Source organism: Ochotona princeps, chromosome 1, assembly GCF_030435755.1.
Source record: "Ochotona princeps isolate mOchPri1 chromosome 1, mOchPri1.hap1, whole genome shotgun sequence".
NCBI classification, from domain to species: domain Eukaryota; kingdom Metazoa; phylum Chordata; class Mammalia; order Lagomorpha; family Ochotonidae; genus Ochotona; species Ochotona princeps.
Window position 1 is genome coordinate 69,963,944 of NC_080832.1, and position 20,819 is coordinate 69,984,762.

At 42.2% G+C, this 20,819-nt stretch overlaps 1 protein-coding gene across 1 annotated transcript in view; it reads left to right on the plus strand.

Annotated features, from left to right (window-relative positions):
- Positions 1-20,819, plus strand: part of MDN1 (midasin AAA ATPase 1) — a 143,176-nt gene that overhangs the window by 77,936 nt on the left and 44,421 nt on the right. The window contains exons 44-62 of the mRNA XM_058660823.1: positions 437-596; positions 1,833-1,949; positions 2,789-2,997; positions 4,067-4,215; positions 4,541-4,752; positions 5,065-5,285; positions 7,633-7,746; positions 9,822-9,948; positions 10,809-10,921; positions 11,693-11,826; positions 13,214-13,371; positions 13,575-13,695; positions 14,025-14,235; positions 14,913-15,144; positions 15,481-15,604; positions 16,683-16,853; positions 19,181-19,395; positions 19,712-20,099; positions 20,665-20,774. Coding sequence (XP_058516806.1) covers positions 437-596; positions 1,833-1,949; positions 2,789-2,997; positions 4,067-4,215; positions 4,541-4,752; positions 5,065-5,285; positions 7,633-7,746; positions 9,822-9,948; positions 10,809-10,921; positions 11,693-11,826; positions 13,214-13,371; positions 13,575-13,695; positions 14,025-14,235; positions 14,913-15,144; positions 15,481-15,604; positions 16,683-16,853; positions 19,181-19,395; positions 19,712-20,099; positions 20,665-20,774 — 3,286 coding nt within the window. The remainder of the gene's footprint in view (positions 1-436; positions 597-1,832; positions 1,950-2,788; positions 2,998-4,066; positions 4,216-4,540; positions 4,753-5,064; positions 5,286-7,632; positions 7,747-9,821; positions 9,949-10,808; positions 10,922-11,692; positions 11,827-13,213; positions 13,372-13,574; positions 13,696-14,024; positions 14,236-14,912; positions 15,145-15,480; positions 15,605-16,682; positions 16,854-19,180; positions 19,396-19,711; positions 20,100-20,664; positions 20,775-20,819) is intronic.

The window sequence follows — 20,819 nt, forward strand, 5'->3', positions numbered from 1 at the left end:
GATTTGAAATGGACTCAAATAGGTGCCTGTATATGATATTGCCGTTGTGGGTGGTTTCTTGACTAGCTGTACTACAACACCAGACCCTGAGTATGTTTTTCATGTGATAGGAGAAATCCAACAATAGGTGGGAGATGTCTCTGTGCTTCTGTTACGGTTTCTTAAATTGTAACAGAAGTATCTTCGTTGTTTCAACCTAGCATCAATCCAGGAGCTTTTAGCTATCAATTTAGAAAGTAAGAAGTATTTTTTGTCCAAAACATTTTTGTTAATCTGTGATTAAACAGGAACCTTCCCCCCTTTCCCCTAAGACACTCATATTTATTCTGTGTTGTACCTCACAAAATTGAACTGCAGTTCTTTCAATAGAAGTTTTTAAAATTGTATTGATTTTTAATAAGTGCTATGGATGTTTATTTTGTCTGTGATATTTCAGAGTTTGCCAAGCTGGTGGAAGACTTCCGGAGTTTTGGGGTGAAGCTTATGCAGTCAGCTAGTGGCTGTAGCCAGGGCACTTTTGAATGGGTAGACAGCATGTTGGTGCAGGCCCTGAAGTCTGGAGACTGGCTACTGCTGGACAACGTTAACTTCTGCAAGTGAGAATCTTACGCTTCATTGCAAATGGGCCTGTTTGAAATTTGTGGTTATTAATATCTTGTCAAAGTAGAAACTCAGGTCGAAGCACCATCCTTTTTTTCCTGTGTCTTTTCATTTCTATTTGTCTTTATTTTATTTGAAAGGCAGAGAGAGAGAGAGCTTTATCATCTGGGGTTCATTTCCCTTATGGCTACAGTAACCAGGTGTGGGCCAGGCAGAAAACAGGAACCTGGATCTTCATTCAGGTCTCTGAGATGCATGGCAGGGACCCAACTCTGTGAACCAACACCTGTGAGCCATCACCTGTTGCTTTGGAAGCAGAGATGGGACTCAAATCCAGGCATTCCTGTCTGAGCAGACATTTGCTAAATGTGCCTCAGTGATGATGACATTTCATTGGGTAGGTCACTGTTGATTCTGTGTAATGTAAAATCCTATATGGGATCCCAGTGCGTGCAATCTAGGGACTTTAGCCGTTAGGCAACCATGAAGGTCCTGGAACTTTTTTTTATCTGTAGTATTTGACTTAGAAATCTAGCTACATTCTTTTTCTTTTCTTTTAAAGTTCACCGCTTTTTTTTTTTTTTTTTTGTAAGATTTATTTATTTTTACTGGAAAGTCAGATACAAAGAGAAGAGGAGAGACAGAGAGGAAGATCTGTCTGCTGATTCACTCCCTAAGCACCCGGAATGGCTGGAGCTGAGCCGATCCAGTGCCAGGAGTCTGGAGCGTCTTCAAGGTGTCCCACACAGGTGCAGGGTCCCAAGGCTTTGGGCCGTCCTCAACTGCTTTCCCAGGCCACAAGCAGGGAGCTGGATGGGAAGCAGGGCTGTCAGGGTTAGAACCGGCACCCATATGGGATCCTGGGCGCGTTCAAGGGCTTTAACTGCTAGGCCATGCCACCAGACACTCTAGCTACTTTGTAAAAGATTTAATAACATTAGAAGTTGGGGGCGAGGATTGAGGGAATTTCCTATCATTTGGCTTTGTTTCACTTATATCAGCAAATATTTCCTGTACTTACAATGTGAAATGCATTGGGTGGGCAGTGTGCTTTGGGGAGTGAGGAGACTAGTGTGGACATCTCCTCTTGCATGAGATCACTATTCTTAATGGGGCAAATGGTCCTTATTGAGAGAAAGAAGAGGGTCAGAAGCAGGTGGGTGCCTGTGTGAGAGACTGTAGTATCGAGGTGATGTGCCAGTGTGTTCATCTTTTGAATTCTGTCTGTGCAGCCCATCAGTGCTGGATCGTTTGAATGCGTTGCTTGAGCCTGGAGGCGTCCTCACTGTTAGTGAGAGAGGAATGGTAGATGGAGCTATTCCCATGATAACACCACATCCCAATTTCAGGTATTTGCAACTTTTGTGTTTCTGCCAAAGTATCTGACAATGGACATGTAGTAGTACCTCTGTGTACATATTACTCATCTGTGGAGCCATGCGTTGCTTGCCTCATTAACTCAGGTAACAGGTATATACTGAGACTGTAGCATTTGCCAGACACTGTTAGGCTATGAGGATGCAATAGGAAACAAGAGCAATGAAATTTCTCCTTGGGTTGGTGGTGTAGAGTAGCCAGGAGTTGTTTCCTGTGGATCATGACAAGAGATAATGACAGTGTAGACTTGTGGTGAAATGGACAGGGCAGCCTGATGGTCCTGTGGTTGAATCATTGCATGAGAAGTGGAACCAATTACTGAGAAAGGTAGACTGGCAGAGGAGCAGGGCTGGCATGGGGAGTGTCAGCAAGAAATAAGTGTTCAGTAGTAGACAGGCATGTAAGTTGTCAGGTGGATAGATGTGGATAGATAGTGGTGTGAATAGGCATTGGATACATGAGACTAGTGTTTGCAGAATATGCTACTCCTTTTCTGCCTTCTGCAAATTAGAATTATGAATTAGAACTGGCCCCAATTTGAGAACTTTGAGATTTTTAACATTCTCAAATAGCAGTACATCCAATCCATAGCATTGGGGAAGTAGGATTACAGACTGATAGACAGGGCTGATACTGCTGGGAAGCAGGAAGAAGGAAGCAGCTGACTGCAGCACGTTGGGAATTGATGTAGCCTGTCTTGCTGAGCTCCCTGGATCTGGCCTTCTTTTAAGTTGCTGTCACTGATTATTAAGAACTATGGCACTGATTGCGCTGAGATTTATATTTTTTCTTTGAATTGCCATTTTACTAGACTTTTTCTTTCAATGGATCCTGTTCATGGAGAAATATCCCGAGCGATGAGGAATCGTGGACTTGAAATCTACATTTCAGGAGAAGGAGATGGGTGCATCCCAGACACTCTGGATCTGAAAGTCCTGCTGCACAGTCTTGGGTTGGTGGGAGACAGTGTATGTGACATCCTATTGGCTCTGCACACAGAGATCCGAACCACTGTTACAGGTGAGGTGCTTTACCTCAGGGCTTCTGCAGGGCGTCTGCCTTGCTGGTGTGAGTTCTCATATTAGTCTACCTGCAAGTAGAAATTAACAGAAAAGCCTATTTTAAGTGGAGATGTCAAGTTTATAAAGACTTTAGGCAGTTCTAATACTTGTACTCAGAGTCAGAATATTCATATTGTTTGCCTACCCTATGTCAAGGTCTTCATTGCCTTCTTGAAGTTGAACTCAGATAGGTGTGACTTCTACATATTCAGCTTCAGAACAGTGAAATTCTGTATTGACTGTTATGTACACTGCCTGTTGTCTGCTAGTCCTGAAGTTATCAATGGAAGGCATGTGTTTCTAATCTGTAGGTAGGGCTCAAAGAGTTTGAACAGGTCAGTTAATAATGACAGTTGTGATTTGAAAGTAGGTCTGTTGGGTTTTAAATCTTTTTTTTTTAAAGATTTTATTATTATTGGAAAGGCGGATATACAGAGAGGAGGAGAGATAGAGAGGAAGATCTTCCATCCGATGTCTCACTCCCCAAGTGAGCCACAACAGGCCGGTGCTGCACCGATCCGATGCCGGGAACCAGGAACCTCTTCCGGGTCTCCCACGCGGGTGCAGGGTCCCAAAGCTTTGGGCCATCCTCGACTGCTTTCCCAGGCCACAAGCAGGGAGCTGGATGGGAAGTGGAGCTGCCGGGATTAGAACCTGCACCCATATGGGATCCCGGGACTTTCAAGGCGAGGACTTTAGCCGCTAGGCCACGCCACCAGGCCCTGGGTTTTAAATCTTATGGTCCTTTGTGAGCCCTAGCTTCCTTTTGCTGTCTTCACTATGCGTTGGTATTAGATCAGGGATAACTGACCATATTTCATGTGCCTGTGAGGGAGTATCCCATGATACACTGCACATAGCCAGCGTTAAAGGGAGTGGGTAACAGGAAGGATAAATACAAGTGCTTGTATATGCCGGTTGTGCCTTTGGAATACACTAAAGTGTGAAGTTTGATATGATAATTTACCAGTTTTATTTGTGGTTTTGAAGAAGCTGTTTCTCACAGCTGGCAAACTTTTTCTTGATAGGTTCTCCAACATTGTCTGTGTCAGCTCTGATCCAGACAGCTGTGCTTATTGTCCAAGGCTTGCAGAGGGGCCTGAGTTTGGTCAGCTCCTTTTCGGAAGCATGCTGGACAGTGTATGCCCGTTCCCAGCATTCCTCAGCAAATCAGAAGGTAATGAGAAGTGAGGTATAACACCATACATTATTGCTGAGACGATTTTTGCATGTGGTAAGTTTAATGATCTGAAATAGGTGACCACCTTATTTTTGTTGTAGTGGAGATGTGATCTTGTTAGTTTTCTGGAAAATAGCTTAAATGTAAATATTCTTTTCCTGAAACTTTCCTACCAACAGGAAAATAAAATTCAACTTGTTCATTTGTGCTTTGAAGAATGTAAGTGTGAATTATTATAGGAGAATTATGACCCTAAAAACTCTCATGCATTGTCAGCTAATAACGCTTATATTGGTGCTGTGTTGTTTTTATCTTCTGCTAGCTTGTACAGGCCTTATTGGAGAAGCATCTTGCCACTCTTCGAGCACATGAAGCCTGGGGAAATTCAGTTCTTGCTATGGGATTATGGCCAGATTCGATGCCCTCAGCTCTCTTTGCTACTGAAGATTCTCACCTCTCCACAGTCCGAAGTGATGGGCAGATCCTGGCATATTGCCTCAACAGGTTGAGCATGAAAACCAACAGCTGGGCAAGGTCAGCCAGCCTCCACGCTATGTGTGTTTCTGATTTCTTGGCTTGTTTTTGCTTTTGCAGTAATAGGACACCACACATACACCCAGTGCCTTTGGAGGCTGGTTGTTCAGCTATCATGGTGTCATGGTTCCTTATGATATTGCTGTTTGTTGTTGACTAGGGTTTGTATTGTAGTTGTCTTCCTTTGTGGGTACTCGGAGTTTTCCTCTTTATCTTTCTGATCTAATGTTGCAAAACTACTTTCTTAGTTTTTTGAAATGTGAAATAACATGTTATTCTACGAGTAATTATGTCCATTCCAATAAATTTCAGGAGTCAGCCTCTCACCTTGCCGGACTTGGAGAAAATCATGCAGTCTCCCAACCCTGAGAACCTGAAGTTCAGCGTAGTGGAAGTGGATCCTTGCTGGATTGATGAGCTGGATGTTTTGGCCATGGGTGTTAAATTGGTCATTGAAAGAGCAACCAATCAGGACTGGATGCTTAGAGTTAAATGGCTTTATCATTTAGCTAAGAACGTACCACAGGGGCTTGGTGAGTAAGGAAGCTTAATTCCAGTAATGAGGGAATTTATATACACTTATTCTGTAAATGCTTCAGCACCGTTTTATTTCGTGTTTCCACTGTTATAATGGTTACTGAGGAAATTCTTTGCAGAGATTTGTGACCTAGCATTATTCTTTAGATACTTAAAAATTAAGGAGAAAGACACACACAAAATGTAAGGGTAAAGGCTGTTCTTACATATATCATAATAGCAACTTTTGTTCCCATGTAATACTAAGGCATTTCAAATTCTCATCACTAAAATTTGTAAGGAAAGTATATGCAATTCTGTTACATTATGCTAATTTTTATTATCCACATTTTTTGCATAACTATTCTGCTTGGAGAATATGTTGTGTGTGATGTGTTTTCACATATTCTAATCTGGATACCACTGCTCCAAGTAGTCACACTTACTTTCTTTATTTTCTTTGCACTTTTTTCATTCTGAGAGTAGGAGAAGGCAATAGTAATATTGCCTGGCTTTTAAAGTAAAGGGATGGGGCCTGGTGGCGTGGCCTAGCAGCTGAAGTCCTTGCTTTGAATGTGCCGGGATCCTATATGGACGCCGGTTCTAATCCCAGCAGCTCCACTTCCCATCCAGCTCCCTGCTTGTGGCCTGGGAAAGCAGTTGAGCCTTGGGACTCTGCACCTGCGTGGGAGACCCAGAAGAGCTCCTGACTTTGGATTGGTTCAGCACCAGCCATTGTGGTTACTTGGGGAGTGATTGATTGGATGGAAGGTATTTCTCCGTCTCTCCTCTTCTCTCTATATATCTGACTTTCCAATAAAAATAAATAAATAAATAAATAAAAATAAAGGGATGGAATCCTTCCTTTTTTTCCCCGTAAGATGTATTTATTTTTATTGCAAAGTTAGATATATGGAGAGAAGGAGGAAACAGAGAGGAAAATCTTCTTTCCCATGTGGCCACAGTGGACTGAATCTTCTCCCCAATTGGCCACAACGGCCGGTGCTGCACTTGTCCAAAGCCAGGAGCCAGGAACTTCCTCCAGGTTTTACACGTCGATGCAGGGTCCCAAGGCTTTGGGCTGTTTTCAGCTGCTTCACCAGGCCACAAGCAGGTAGCTGAATGAAAAGCGGGGCTACTGGGATTAGAACCGGCACCCGTATGGGTTCCTGGCATGTTCATGGCAAGGACTTTAACTGCTAGGCCACCGTGCAGGGCCCAGGTTGAAATATTTTATCAGAATACTCTGTTGAGTAAAAAAGTAGTTGAGTTCACGTTGCCTTTTTTTTGTTTTTTTTTTTTAGATTTATTTATTTAATCAGAGTTACAGCATGAGGGAGACACCATAAACACACACATACACAACACTTCCATTGTTGGTTTACCCCATAGATGTTTGAAATGAAATGGCCAGCCCTTGGCCAGGCTGAAGCCAGGAACCCAGAGCTTTGTCCTAGTGTGCCAAATATGTGACTTGTGGCATATAAGCACCAGCGATATCTTCTGATGATTTCTAGACCAAAACAGATTGTTGTTTGGAAGTGGAACATTCAGAACACAGTTACCCGTTTGGGGTGCTGGCATTGTAGGCAGTGGCTTAACCTGTATGTCACAATGCTGTGTCCTGCATTAACTAGCTTTTCTAATCTGTGAGAATGTTCGGTGGAACATTCAGAACACAGTTACCCGTTTGGGGTGCTGGCATTGTAGGCAGTGGCTTAACCTGTATGTCACAATGCTGTGTCCTGCATTAACTAGCTTTTCTAATCTGTGAGAATGTTCGTATAAATCAGTGAATGTGTGTCTATGATACAAAATTTGTATACTTTTTAATACATTTATTTTAGAGGAGGATAGAGAGCACACCCTCATTTGTTGGTTTGCTTTACAAATAGAAGGGCTGGGGTGTCAGAGCTAAGAGTCATGAATTCAGTCCAAGTCTTCCGCGAGTAGGGGAACCTGCCTGCTTGAGCTACCACGCCTAGCTCCTGGGGTCTGCGTTAGCAGGAAGGCTGAGAGGTTCTGTGATGTGGAATGCTGGCGTCCCACATCGCGTGTGCCCGTCCTGGTTAAATATTTTTATTTGCATTGTTTCGAATATAATATAAATATGTATTTATAATAAATAAATTAGTGGCTGGGTATAGCCACTATGTACTGAGAGCTATTAGCATGAATAAATGTGTGTTTATTTATGTTAAGCAATATGATTGAGTCCGTTTGTCACATCAGCTACTTTTCAAAATTCTCACATGTGAGTCAAGGCTGTTTGGACAGTACAGCTGTAGAGCAACTTCATCCTTGCTGTAAGTTCAATTTCACCCAACTGCTAGAGTCAAATGTTTATTGCTCCATCCTCCATAGAAGCAGTGCAGATTCATCTGGAAGCCAGTGCCACATGTCTGAGAAATTTTTACTCCAGTTCTCTCTCATCTGGGATCAGCAATATCTTCAAAATATTACAGCCAAATCTAACAGGTAGGCACTTGATTTTGATTTCTGGGTCTCATCAGTGTTTTGAAAACTTGTCCATTGATTTTATGGGGAAATAGCACCAGAGTTCTGACCATAAAAATACTTGTTACAAGTTTGAGAATATCCCAGATGGAAAGTAATTTTCTTTATTTGAAATTGTTCATTTGCTTGTAGTTTATGAAAGAGGCTAAGGAGTACAATGTAGTGTAAAGAACCCAGGAGTTAGGATCTGTTGTCCCAACTCTGCCACAGATAAAGTTGGCAGTGTTTCAGTTCATAATTTATACTTGTATTTGAAAACTAGCGGAATTGAGTGCTTACTGCTCTGATGTTGCTTCCACTATGAACAGGTAGAGTTTTAAATTTGACTTCCTGAAGGGTAAGTTACACAGAAGAGAGAGAAAGAGATATATTCTATCTACTGATTCACTTCCCTAATGGTCACAATGGCTAATACTGGGCTGGGCTGCAGCTAGGAGCTTCATCTGGGTCTCTTACTTGGGTGACATGGGATCCAAACATTTTGGCCATCTTTTGGTGCTTGCCATGGTTATTTGCAGGGAGCTGAATTGGAAATAGAGCAGCTGGGACTTGAACCCATCTGGGATGCTGATGTATCAGGCAGTGGCTTTACCTACTAGGCCACAGCACTGGACCCAATGAAGCAGTTCTGAAAAATGAAGAAATAGATTGTCTAGGCAAACAAAAGTTTCTTTTCTTAATAAAGAGAGCAAAAGTTATTTAATGAAGCAATAATAAGCAATAATGAGGGTAATGGAGCATTTCACAAAGATTTTTGTCACCCCTTCATCCCTCCATTTTCTTTTGATGTTATTCAGAATGTGCAGATAACAAGTATTTCTGTTGGAAAAATACATGCATTGTTCTAAATTAATTGCCGTTTGTACTCTGAAGGTACCAAAGATAACTAAAGGTAGTGAAGTGAATGGGAAGAAACCCAGCAATAGAGTAGACTACTATGATAGTTGGGCTATTGCAGAACTCAATCCTGGCTTTACAAGGAGAAGGATAGACGCAGAGTGGCAGATGCTGCTTGTCCTCTTTGGGAAGACATGAGGTTTAACTGCATTTTCTTTTTCAGTTAGATAGTGCTGTCTGTTAATTGAGCTTTAGAATATGTGTTCTTTAAAAAGGAAAAAAAACCCAAAATACAAAAAGAGTATGTGTTCTTTGCTTAAAAGTACATTTCTCTTCACAGTCCTTCCTTGGTAGGCTACAGTATGGTGGATGCTTTGCAACTTGAATGCTCTACAGAACCCTGCTGCTCAACCACCTTCATCTAGATGCTCCCAGGGTTCTTGTGTACCTTACAGAGGACATGTCCGGTCTGAGCCAAAGGAACACGAAACAGCAGCCGTAACAGCTGATGCTGTCACAGTGGTTGTAGTCATATTGTCTTTAAGAGAAACACATTTGAACTTTTTTTAGTAGATTTATCTTTATTTTCATTTGAAAGATAGTTACACAGAAAAAACAGAGACAGAGATCCTCTATCCATTGGTTCACTCCCTAACTACCTGCAATGGCCAGAGCTGAGCTGATTAGAAGCCCGAAACTTCCCTTAGTGCCCCCATGGGAGTACAGGACTCAAGGACTTGAGCCATCTTCTGCTTCTCTCCCAGGCCATCCATAGAGAGCTGGATTGGAAGTGGAGCAGCTAAGACACAAACCAGCATCCAGAGGCCATGGGGCTGGCCCCTGAGTTGCATTTGTTATTGAAAGTGAGCACTGAGGTGTTATTCATTCTGCCATATAAATTTTTTCATGGCCAGTGGTGGTGGGTTCAGTAATTGTACCCAGGAGTTATTTTCAGAAGTGTTTTGAGGTTGTGAGGAAATGAATTCATTGATTGCAGGTATTCTGCATTTGGAAAGGAAACTGTAAAAGATGTGCCTTCCTGCATTTCTCATATCCTAGGATGAAACCCATAGCATTTCCCTGTCCATCCCTGAGCCAGCATGAAATGATGAAAGCCTTGAGCTGAAACTTAGCAGGGAACAAGTCTTAAGCTCTAAAATTCTCTTGTTCTTCTTCTTTTTGTTGTTGCTGTTAACTAGATGAGTTTGTGGTTCCTCTGGACCCCCGATGGAATATGCAGGCTTTGGACATCATTAAAAATTCAATGGACTTTGACCTACAGAAGGAACCGCAGCTGTTCACCCTTTTAGAATCTGAGGCAAACAAGTAGGTGGCAGCTTTCTTTGGATCCTGTTGGCTTTATAGATTCTGCCTTTCCTAAGACTGTCAAATGCAGCTTGTGTATGTTCACTGTATGTAAATACCAAGAAGCTCAAGGGTATTAAAAATGAGTGTCTTCAATCTTGCTAATTGTTATTATCTTAAAGTCATCCTTTATCAAAAGATTATTCTTTCTTGTGGTCTTCCGTAACCTCCCACTGTGAGAAGTCCCTCATTGTTTTCTCACATGTCCTTTGCTCAGCCATCTGTTATTTCTCAGCCATTTTCTACCCTCACTTGTCGGAGACATTTCTAACTTACACTCCTATGTAGATGCAGATATTTGTCAGAATGATCCTGCCTCAGTTTTAGTGGCTAATTGATGTTTCGAAATTGGCTGTTGGTGTAACTAGGTTTAAAAATTGTTTTAAAATTGGAATATAGAGTACATTATCAGGAGACACACTGTTAATTAATGATTGCAGTGAGTTTTCAGAAAGTGAACCTGGGAGTGTGGTGCTAACTCGCACCTGAGGCTGCTTTGCTTTCCCCTTAGTTGCCTCCCCAGGTGACTTCCAGCACCGGAGATGAATTTGGTCGTGGCTCTCAGTACAGAGCTCTCAGGACAGTTTGTAACATCATGGCACAGCCAAGGAGTGAGGCCTGGAAGCCTGTGTAGACCTAGCTTTGTCTCTCTGTCCTTCCTCTTCTCCCACTTCAGCAGCCATTGTCTGCACCTCGTAGAGGCAGGAGGAATGGCAGGATGGAAGTAGAAGTTCTCAGCTTCCCCAAGACCCAGCTCGTAAAGGAAATCATTGAAGGTGTTCCCAGCCAGTCACTAACCTTGTTTGTGAATCTTCTTCCAGGACCGTCATATATCTTGATAGGGAGAAACGGATATTTACTGAAGCCAACTTAGTTTCTGTTGGTGTTAAAAAGCTAAATAGTGTTTTGAGAATGTCTTTTGAATTCCATAAAGGTAAGAACATTGTGCTTACATTCTTTAGTTAAGCATAGCATGGCATAATGCTGCTGATATGCAGCAGCTGCTACTGTTTATTGATTCTTGTTGATCTGCTGGCCTTTCTGTAAACATATGGGCTTCCTTGTTGTGGCTGCCAACCACTGCCCAAGCCTGGCCTTGGCACAGAGCCGCCGCTGAATGCATCTAAGGTGTCCCACGTCTCTTGCAGCATCCTGTGAGATAGATGCTTATGTCAGCAGTGAGGGAAGGGAGACTCGCAGGAGCTCAGTCACAGCGAAGCCAGAACTTCCCAACTAGCCTTACTGGGCTTGGTGCACATGCAGAAGCATTTGGTTACAGGAAAGAACATTTTCTCGTCTTTTATATTTGTTTCAAGAAAAAGATATCTGCTTGTCAAAGTTCCAGGTTATAGAAGCATAACTTCATTTCTATAGAAGCTACTGTTAGTTTCATTGATACTTTTTTATCTTTTTAACTAACCACCCATATGTACTTACACTTGATTTTCTTTTTGTGTTCAAATACTTAAATAAAATATGTATTTTCATTTCATAATTTGAATTTTTTGTAAATAATTGTTACATCTGTAGGTATACTTGGCTTATTTAAACGTAGTAATAGCAAGCATACATTCTTTTTCAGTTCCACTTTTGAAACTTGACCTTTGTGTTGATAATGATGTTAAGTTCCAGGCTTAATTTATTCTGAAAATGTCACGAAATTAATCTTAACTGATGGCATGCCTTTTATTTTATTTATTTTAAGATCCAGAGAGCTATCACAGCCTGCCTCATGAGATTGTGGTCAATCTTGCTGCCTTTTTTAAACTCTTTGATGCACTAGTCCTGCTGTGGGTACAGTCCTCCCAAGGGGTTGTGTCTGATGCCTGTGTCAGTGAGGTAGGAAATGTGCTTGTTTTTCTTTCGTTTATATACTTTGCTTATTTGCAAGACTGTTAAAGAGAAGAACACTTCCTTCCCAGTCAGTGCTTCACTCTCCAACCATGTGACAGCTGGGGCAGGTTGAAGCTAGCAGCCTGGAACTCGGCGCAGCTCTGCGCGAATGACAGGAACCCAGCTACTCAGACCATCATCACCCGCTGCCACCCTTCGTACACATAGAAGCTGCAATCTCAGCAGTACAGCCACATTTCCAGTTGGGGCGTACACTATGGGATGCAAGTGTCCCCAGGCTTCCTCTTAAGCTCTTAGACCAAACATCCACCCGTTACTGTTTTAAGATTGTTTTAGTACAATGATTCAAGGATAAGACTAACTCCAGTGTCTTATTTGTGCAATATTATTTGATAAATTTTATTGTTGTTAACATTAGAAACAAGGATTTATGCATTTCTTTGAAAGAATTACATGCAAGAAGAGATATAGGGTTCTTCAATCAGTTTTACTCCCCTCAATGGTTACAACAGCTGGAGTTGGGCCAAGCTGAAGCCAGGAATATGGAGCTTCTTGTAGATCTCTCTTGTAGGTAAAGGGCACACGTATTTGTGCCATCTGCTGCTGCTTTCTCAGGCCATTATCAGGGAGGTGGATCAGAGGTAGAGCAGCCTGGTGTGTTAGCTGAGAGTTAGATTGGAAGTTGGAATAGCAGGGACTCAAATTGGCACCCATATGGGATGCTGGCACAGCAAGTGGAAGTTTCACGTGATATGCCACAATACTGGCCCTGGAGAAAATCTTTATAATCTTAAGGGTAGGCAAAGGTTTTTAGTGTTTTTAGCAGTAGGAAAAAGTAAGAAAAATTAAACTTGCTGTTATTTTTTATGGTTACCTGTAAGAAAAAAGCAAAGAAGAAACTGCTTGTAAGATAATGTAAACTGAAAAATAATCAGGAGATTTGAAAAAAATCTTTCATGGAAGACATAGATATCCAGGAAGAATTAGCAAAATGGCAACATCTTCAGTTATCCAGGAAGTAGGAATTAAAACCATGTGGTCAAATAGCTAGAATTCAAATCACTGATATTAGGTATTGGCAAATAAATACAACAATTAGGATTTTTTTTTTTATATCTGCTGTTTGGAATACAGAATAATGCAGCTCCTTTTTATACTTAAGGTATGACCCAACAGTTTCATTTTGTATAAATAAACTTTGTACTTCAGGTACTAAGGGAAAAAGACCTTCACTTTCTCCATGTACCTGAACGTTACTTCAGATATCCTTCTGTAGCATAAAACCTTTTTGTGCATATTGAGTGTTGGTTAATTGTTGAAGTCCAGGTCATGTGAGATGTTAATGAGCAGTCTTGATTTACTGTGTTTTTAGATCTTAGGCTCTGTGCAGTGGCGGGACCGGCTTTGGATGGTGGCTGACACAGTCAAAGTGGATGCTGCAGGTCTGGCCTTGCTTGCTCTCCATTGGCACTGGGTTTCAAAGCATTTGGTCTGTCAGATCCCCCAACTTCTACTGCATCATGAAGAGAAGTAAGCCTCATATTTGGAGTGATAACATTGAAATGTATTGTGCAGTTCATTTTGAATGCAAACTGGTTTGAAATTGAAACTGATTCATTTTGCGTACTTTGCTTTATTCTGTTTATTGATGACTGTAAGTGAAATGAGAGAATTAATTGACTTTTCTTGCTATTTGCTTCTTATTTCCCTCCTGTCTCTTTTCTGCATTAAAGGTATTACAAAGAGCTTCAGACAGTCTCAGAACATATTCAGAGTTGTTTGGGGAGCCCAACTGGTGGCTTCCCTGGTGTAAAGAAGTTGCAGAAGTTCCTGGGACGACCAGTTCCATTTAAGGTACATGTGAAAACACGTAGTAAGTGAAATGAAAATTGACCTCTGAGGTTCCCCTGGACCCTAGGAGCTAACGTTCAACTTTACTTACCTTTCTCTAAAAAGTCTACCTCCCAAACATCCTGAGAGCATTAAGTGGTTTGCAGAGTTTCAACTATTGTTGTAAAAAGCTCTTGAGCATGAAGAATAGGCACAACTACTTTTCTAGAAGCTTCAAGAAATATCTTAAATGTCTTAAATATCTTAAATATCTTAAATGTTTTCTTAGCCAAATAAACTGCTATGAAAAACCCCTGCTCTGTAGTAAGCTGTCCTGGGTTTTATTGTTTCAGAACAAGCTGCTGGTGGATTGTTTTATGCAATTGAAAGTCCTTCACAAAGCCCTTGCAGTCAGGGTGCGGACACCCACCTTTGGGGAGAGCGGATGGCAGGAAGACATTAATCGTCTCCAAGTGGTTGCTTCTGAATGGACAGTAAAAGCAAGCCTCTTGCAGGCCTGGGGACTGATCTTCAGAGCTAATACTCTAGAAGATGTCAAGCTAGGTAATGTACTTTAGCACTTGATACTCTTTTTTTGTTTTTAAAGATTTATTTATTTTATTACAAAGTCAGATATACAGAGAGGAGGAGAGACAGAGGGCAAGATCTTCCATCTGATGATTCACTCCCCAAGTGACCACAACAGCCAGTGCTGCACCAATCCAAAGCCAGGAGCCAGGAACTTCCTTCCGGGTCTCCCACGTGGATGCAGGGTCCCAAGGCTTTGGGCCGTCTTCGTCTGCTTGCCCAGGCTACAAGCAGGGAGCTGGATGGGAAGTGGAGCTGCTGGGATTAGAACCGGTGCCCGAATGGGATCCTGGTGCGTTCAAGGCAAGGACTTTAGCTACTAGGCCATGGCGCCAGGCCCACTTGATACTCTTGAGAATTTATTTGCTCTTGCTGCCAACACATTCTTCCTCATTCTGGGGTATAAATCTCATTAAATATGTGTCATTGTATTGAGCTATAAGCTTTATAGTCAACCATTTAATTCCAGCACTAGATTTATGTAGGTGTTAATAACATTGTTTAACTGATGGAAAACTCAACTCTCAGGTTAAGAAATCTAATGGTGCTAACTCAGATTATGTGCATTCTTGTAACTGGTTGTTGGAAGTACAGACCCTGAGTTCCTGCCTGCTATGCTTTAATGTAACTCTTTCTTTCTTTCTTTTGTCCAGATCAATTGAAGAGTCTTGTGAATGCCCAGTATTTAGAATTAAAAGCCAAAGGGCTTCCACTTGAATTTATGGAGAAAAAGCAATGTGAAACGTCCTCCCCAGCCCAGCCAGGCATTGCCTGCTTACCTCAACTCACTCGGAGTGTTCAGTTGTGGCCTGCCATGGAGTACCTGGCTATGCTTTGGCAGTATAAAATGGTAGCAGATATCATGACATGGGCTTTTCTGAGAGGGTCAGCCATTATTTCAGTTACTTTTTTTGTGTGAACTTATTTTCTTGCTCAGTCATTGTGTGCATCTTGTATGGTAAAGTGCAGACTTGTCTGCAGACAGAATGGTGGCGGAAGCAGAGGAAGGGCAGTTGCTACTTTGAAAAGCTGAAGCTTTCTCAGAGTTCTTGGCCCGTGTCTCTTCTACCTCTGCAAGTCACTAAGTCTTTTTTTTCCAAAATGGTTGCTTGCTTTAAAATGAATGTGCTGCATCTGTGTGTTCTGTCTTCCCTTATGTAGTTTTCTAGATGTTCATTGATAATCTACTTCCTCTCCTCTTGGTATTTATTTTTCTAACAGGTCCAGCAAAACTTGTCAACCCCAGATGGATGAGATAACTCATCACATCACGTTTTGTCTTAAGTATACACCAACCACTCCTCAGGAACTTCAAGACTTGTGGTCCTTGCTACATTATCAGAAGGTAAAAATCATGAGGCAGGGACAATGCAAGCATCCTTTACTGCTGTGAGTGAGCTAGACCTTTTGCAGCAGAGCGTTTTGTGGATTTATGGTTCTTTTGTAGGAACTGCAGGGATATTTCACAATTGTTCATTTGCTTTCTACTGAAATGAGGTTAAAATTCTTTCCAAAAATGTCCTATTTGCTCAAATATGAGGCGATTTTTATTTCTTCCCTAGGATAGCTATTGAATGTTGATTTATTGATGAAATAGTTAATGTTACTTTGTTAGGATAGTCTTAAAAATTTTCAAGAATCGTTTGTGTCACCGTCAAGTGAATTGCTTAGATTTTCTCATGTCGCCTAAAAGCAGATCTCAGTGTGTTTTTTGTTTTGTCTTATAGTATTTATTTATTTGAAAGTCAAATTTACAGAGAGGATGAAACAGAGGAAAGCTCTTCAATCTACTGGTTTACTTTTCAAATGGTGAAAAGCACTTGGATTATCATCCTCTTTTCTAGGTTGTTAGCAGGGAGGTGGATCAGAAGGTGGAGTTGCCTACGCTTAAACTGGTTCCCACATAGGATGCTGGTGTCTTAAGTGGAGACTTTAACCATCATATCACGCCACTGACCCTTAGTTTTAGTTTTAAAAATTACATTCGGGGAGATGAACATTGTGTAAAAACAGTCAAGTCACAGGTTGTAATACTGGCATTAAATATTGGTGGGGTGATTGGAGTTCTGGCTACTTTGTTTCTAATGCAGCATTCTGCTAATGTGCTGGAGAAGGCAGTAGAAGATGATTGGACTTAAATGGGAGGTCAGGCTGGAGTTATTAGATTGGAGAGTGAACTAGCAGATGAAAGATCTTTTCCTCTCCCTTACTGTCTTTTTCTGTCACTATGCTTATCAACTAAACAAATCTTATTACAAAATTATGATCAGGTTAATATGACTTGACCAAGTTGATCTGGTGACAGAAAATCAGGAAAATTGGGACTAATGCTTGGAGACCTATGTGAGTCTTTGATAAGTCTTGGAAGCAGAAGACTATAACTTGATTTTATGGATCTCTTTCAAATACTGTCCTATTTGTAGGTGTCTGCTGAAGACGTTTTCTCTTTGTGGTCTGAACTACTCGCTTCTACATTTACATCTTTCTGGAGCAGCACTGTGACCACAAATCCAGAGTACTGGCTTACGTGGAACCCTCTGCCTGGTATGCAACAACAGGAGATGCCCAAGTCCCTTTTGGACTCCACGTTGAAGGTTTGTTACCATAAACTGAGAAAACTGTTTGATGTAGTAGAAAAGACATTCTCTACGGACCTAGCAGTAAGCATTTATTTCTAGGGAGGAACAGGAATTAGACACATGATTGTAACACAGGATATTCGGAACATCAGAAAGGATGTTTGGTTTTCTAATAATTTGTATAAATCTTAGTTACAGTCACACAGATTTCCTTTTGAGAATGATTTTTTCCAGTTAAAACATTTTTTAAATATAAAATACTTATGCTGTAGATATATATAGAATTGTATAGACCTGATAGACATTCTTAATTAGTGTGACTGCATTAACCATCCTTTTGCAAATTTTTTGTGCATTTGCATGAATATTTTTCAGGGGATAATTTGCTAGAGCTAGACTTTAACTCTAGGTTGAAGTGTTCACATGTTTAGAAGTTTTGTTTAGTTGTTACTGGACTACCTGGGAAGGGTTTTTTTTTTTAAGATTTATTTATTTTATTACAAAGTCAGATATATAGAGATCTTCCGTTCGATGATTCACTCCCCAAGTGAGCCGCAACGGCCCGTGCTGCGCCAATCTGAAGCTGGGAACCAGGAACTTCTTCCAGGTCTCCCACATGGGTGCAGGGTCCCCAAGCTTTGGGCCAGGCCAAAGCAGGGAGCTGGATGGGAAGTGGAGCTGCCGGGACTAGAACCGGCGTCCATATGGGATCCCGGGGCGTTCAAGGCGAGGATTTTAGCCGCTAGGCCACGCTGCCGGGCCCGAGAAGGGTTGTTTTTTAACTTCTGTGAGTGCTGAATGAACTTCTCCCCTCCATAACGCCCCTCCCGCCCCCTACCGCCCGAAAGGCTTGGGACAAGATCACAGTGTGGTTGACCCTGTGTGAGGCGCTGTCTCTCCAGATGATTGCCACACCAGCTGGTGCAAGCTCATCCTGGTGGTGCTGGACTTTAATAGCCTTATTTTAATTTGTATCTATTAAGGTTGTCACATAATTTGAGCAGTTTTCCAAAGGTTTATTGCTCTTTTTATTTCTCCTTCGGCTTTTCCAGTCATATTCATATCCATGAAAGTAAGTTTTGGCTATTCAGCATCATTTTATTATTTAAAGTTGTAAATATTATGCCTTTGCTCAGTATATGGGAATGAATATCAAGTTTTTTGTTATTTCTTAAGTTTGATTGCTTTTTTATATGTTGTTGAGTTTCATAGTATTTTCTTTTCCAAACATGCCAGTCTGTTGTCTGATTGTGGTGTAATGCTCCTGCAGTTGTATTCCTTCGCCTCTCATGGCAATGAAAACCATTTTCCTATATATTCTACTATGTTTTTGTTTTACATTTCTGTCAGTTTCAGCTGCACTTCCTGTTTTGTGTGGCAGAGCCCTATCTTTTATACAAGCATTAGATTGTAATGCAGTATCGTACCACCATTCGTAGTTAACTGTGTGTTCCCGTTTTCCAGGCTGTCCTTTAACCTGTCATACTCCTACAGATGTTCATGGATTTGTCTTTGCATTCTAGTCTGTTCCTATACCAAAATGGATTTCTGAAAGCCGTTAGAGATAACCCATTGAGCCCCACATACAATATTCCCTTTCATTAATTTGACCAGCCAACCCTTTCTGGGACAGCTTTAAATTACTGTGTTCTGGATTAATATTCCAAGGACCACAAACTCATGTGTGCCTGTCTTTGCTGTAAGAATGGTCTCCTTGATTCCCAGGTTTCAGGAGTTTTCTCATGTATCTCAGATTAACCATTCTTCCCATTTTCTGCAAAGATGGAGTCTGTGTTCCTTTAAGACCTATTGATATCTGTTCCTATTCTGCTCTTCTGGCCCAGCCTCTGCCTGATGTTTTCCTCTTCCAGGTAACCAGTGTGGTCTTATTTTCTTTTTCTTTTTCTTTTTTTTTTAAGATTTTATTATTATTGGAAAGCCGGATATACATAGAGGAGGAGAGACAGAGAGGAAGATCTTCCGTCCGATGATTCATTCCCCAAGTGAGCCGCAACAGGCCGGTGCTGCACTGATCCAATGCCGGGAACCAGGAACCTCTTTCCGGGTCTCCCACGTGGGTGCAGGGTCCCCAACCTTTGGGCTGTCCTCGACTGCTTTCCCAGGCCACAAGCAGGGAGCTGGATGGGAAGTGGAGCTGCCGGGATTAGAACCAGCGCCCATATGGGATCCTGGGGCTTTCAAGGCGAGACTTTAGCCGCTAGGCCATGCCGTTGGGCCCGTGTGGTCTTACTTTCTTTCCTCCCTCTAAGGTGTCACAATACATTTGCTGACATCATTCTAGTGAATTTCTGAAACTTTGTTGGCACTTCTCTTTTGCTCAGGGCCCTGGCAGTCTCGGGAGGGCCATGTTCTCTAAGTGCTGCCTCGACATCTTGACCAGCAGCTGCAGAGCCAGTCCCTGGGATGTGAGTGGCCTCCCCATCCTGTCCTCCTCACATGTCACCCTGAGAGAGTGGGCAGAGAGAACCCAGCAAATCCAGGACATCAGTTCGATGCTTTGGACCAACATGACTGTCACTACTCTAGCAGACTTCAGGTATCACTCTCCTGGAAGCAGAACCTGCTGTTGCTGTGGTGGGTTCTGGTGGGTAAAGGCAAAGATGTTTGCCCAATTGGCACCTTGTCAGTCTGTGGCAGAGAGTGCCATGAATTAACCAGTACTTGTTACTGTTAAACGCACTGTGTCCAAGAGTGGTCCTTTGAAACGTGTTCAGCATTTTGGGAAAACAGAAAGTCCCTCTAAATGTTGACAGTGCTGCCTGTGGTTATCATTTTCTGCTGAATGACCATGTATAAATAGGACCGTTAATAGAGTATGAGTCCTTAAGCACTTCCTGATTGTGTCCCAACAGACGAACAGATTCCCAGCTCCAGGGCCTGTTGCTGTGTCGGCACCTTGTGGGCCTGGCGGAGCTGCTACCAGAGCCCCGGCGACAGGAGCATATACACAACTGTGAGCAATTGCTGCTTGGGAACAGCCAGGCCTTCCAGCCTGTGGCCCAGGTCCTTGGTGATATGGCCAGTCAGGACACACTGCCCAAAGAGCTGCTGTGTCTCTTACTCAATTCCCTGCGCCACCTTTTTGGAGATGCAGAAAGTAGAAGGAACCTTCCTGAGCCAGCACAGCGTGGTTGCCTCTGGGTGAGCCTTGGCTTGCTTCAGATTCAGACCTGGCTTCCCCAGGACCGCTTCGACCCTGCAGTGAAGAGGGAATACAAGCTCAAGTACACCAAGGAAGAGGTAAGGGAGGGCCATGTTTCCTTCCTGGGTCATTTATGCACTTAGCAGTAGGTGCAGTGGACAGAGGGCAAGTAGGTGGAATACGCGAGGCAATGTCTGAGGAAGAGACCTCCCTCACTATCCATACTTCCTACCTTAGCTGAATTGTGTGTGTTTGGATTGGATGATTTAAAAGTATATTATTTCTGTACCCTTAGAAATATTGAACTTTGGATGTTATCTCATATTCAGACATCAAAATAGGTTAATATGGTATCCCTTGCAATGTAATCTTTCTGTAAGAACAAAATACCTTATGAGAGCATTATACTAGCATGTATCATGAAAAAGGATGATTGAAGTGAAGACCGAGTTACAGTAGCGAATTTCTGTGCTGTAGAAGAGATCGCTTCTTTCAGGTCATCGCTCCTAGGTGAGTGTCCTGGTTAATGAGAGCGCCAGCTGCTCATGGATCATTCAGGAACCCAACTTATTTGCATCTTGTTGCTGAGCTCACCGCTGGGCACTGTCCTGGAATGCATGGTCTTAGCCAGAACCTGGTAGACCAACTTTTCCCTTTTTCTAGTTACTTAGGCTGCAGTGTGAGTGGAAAACCCGGAACCTTTCATCCCAGCTACAGACTGGAAGAGACCTGGGAGATGACATCATTATCACTTACTCTCATCCTCACATCAGGTAATGTGGCAGAAGGATTATTTGTATTAGAGGTTACTTGTTTTG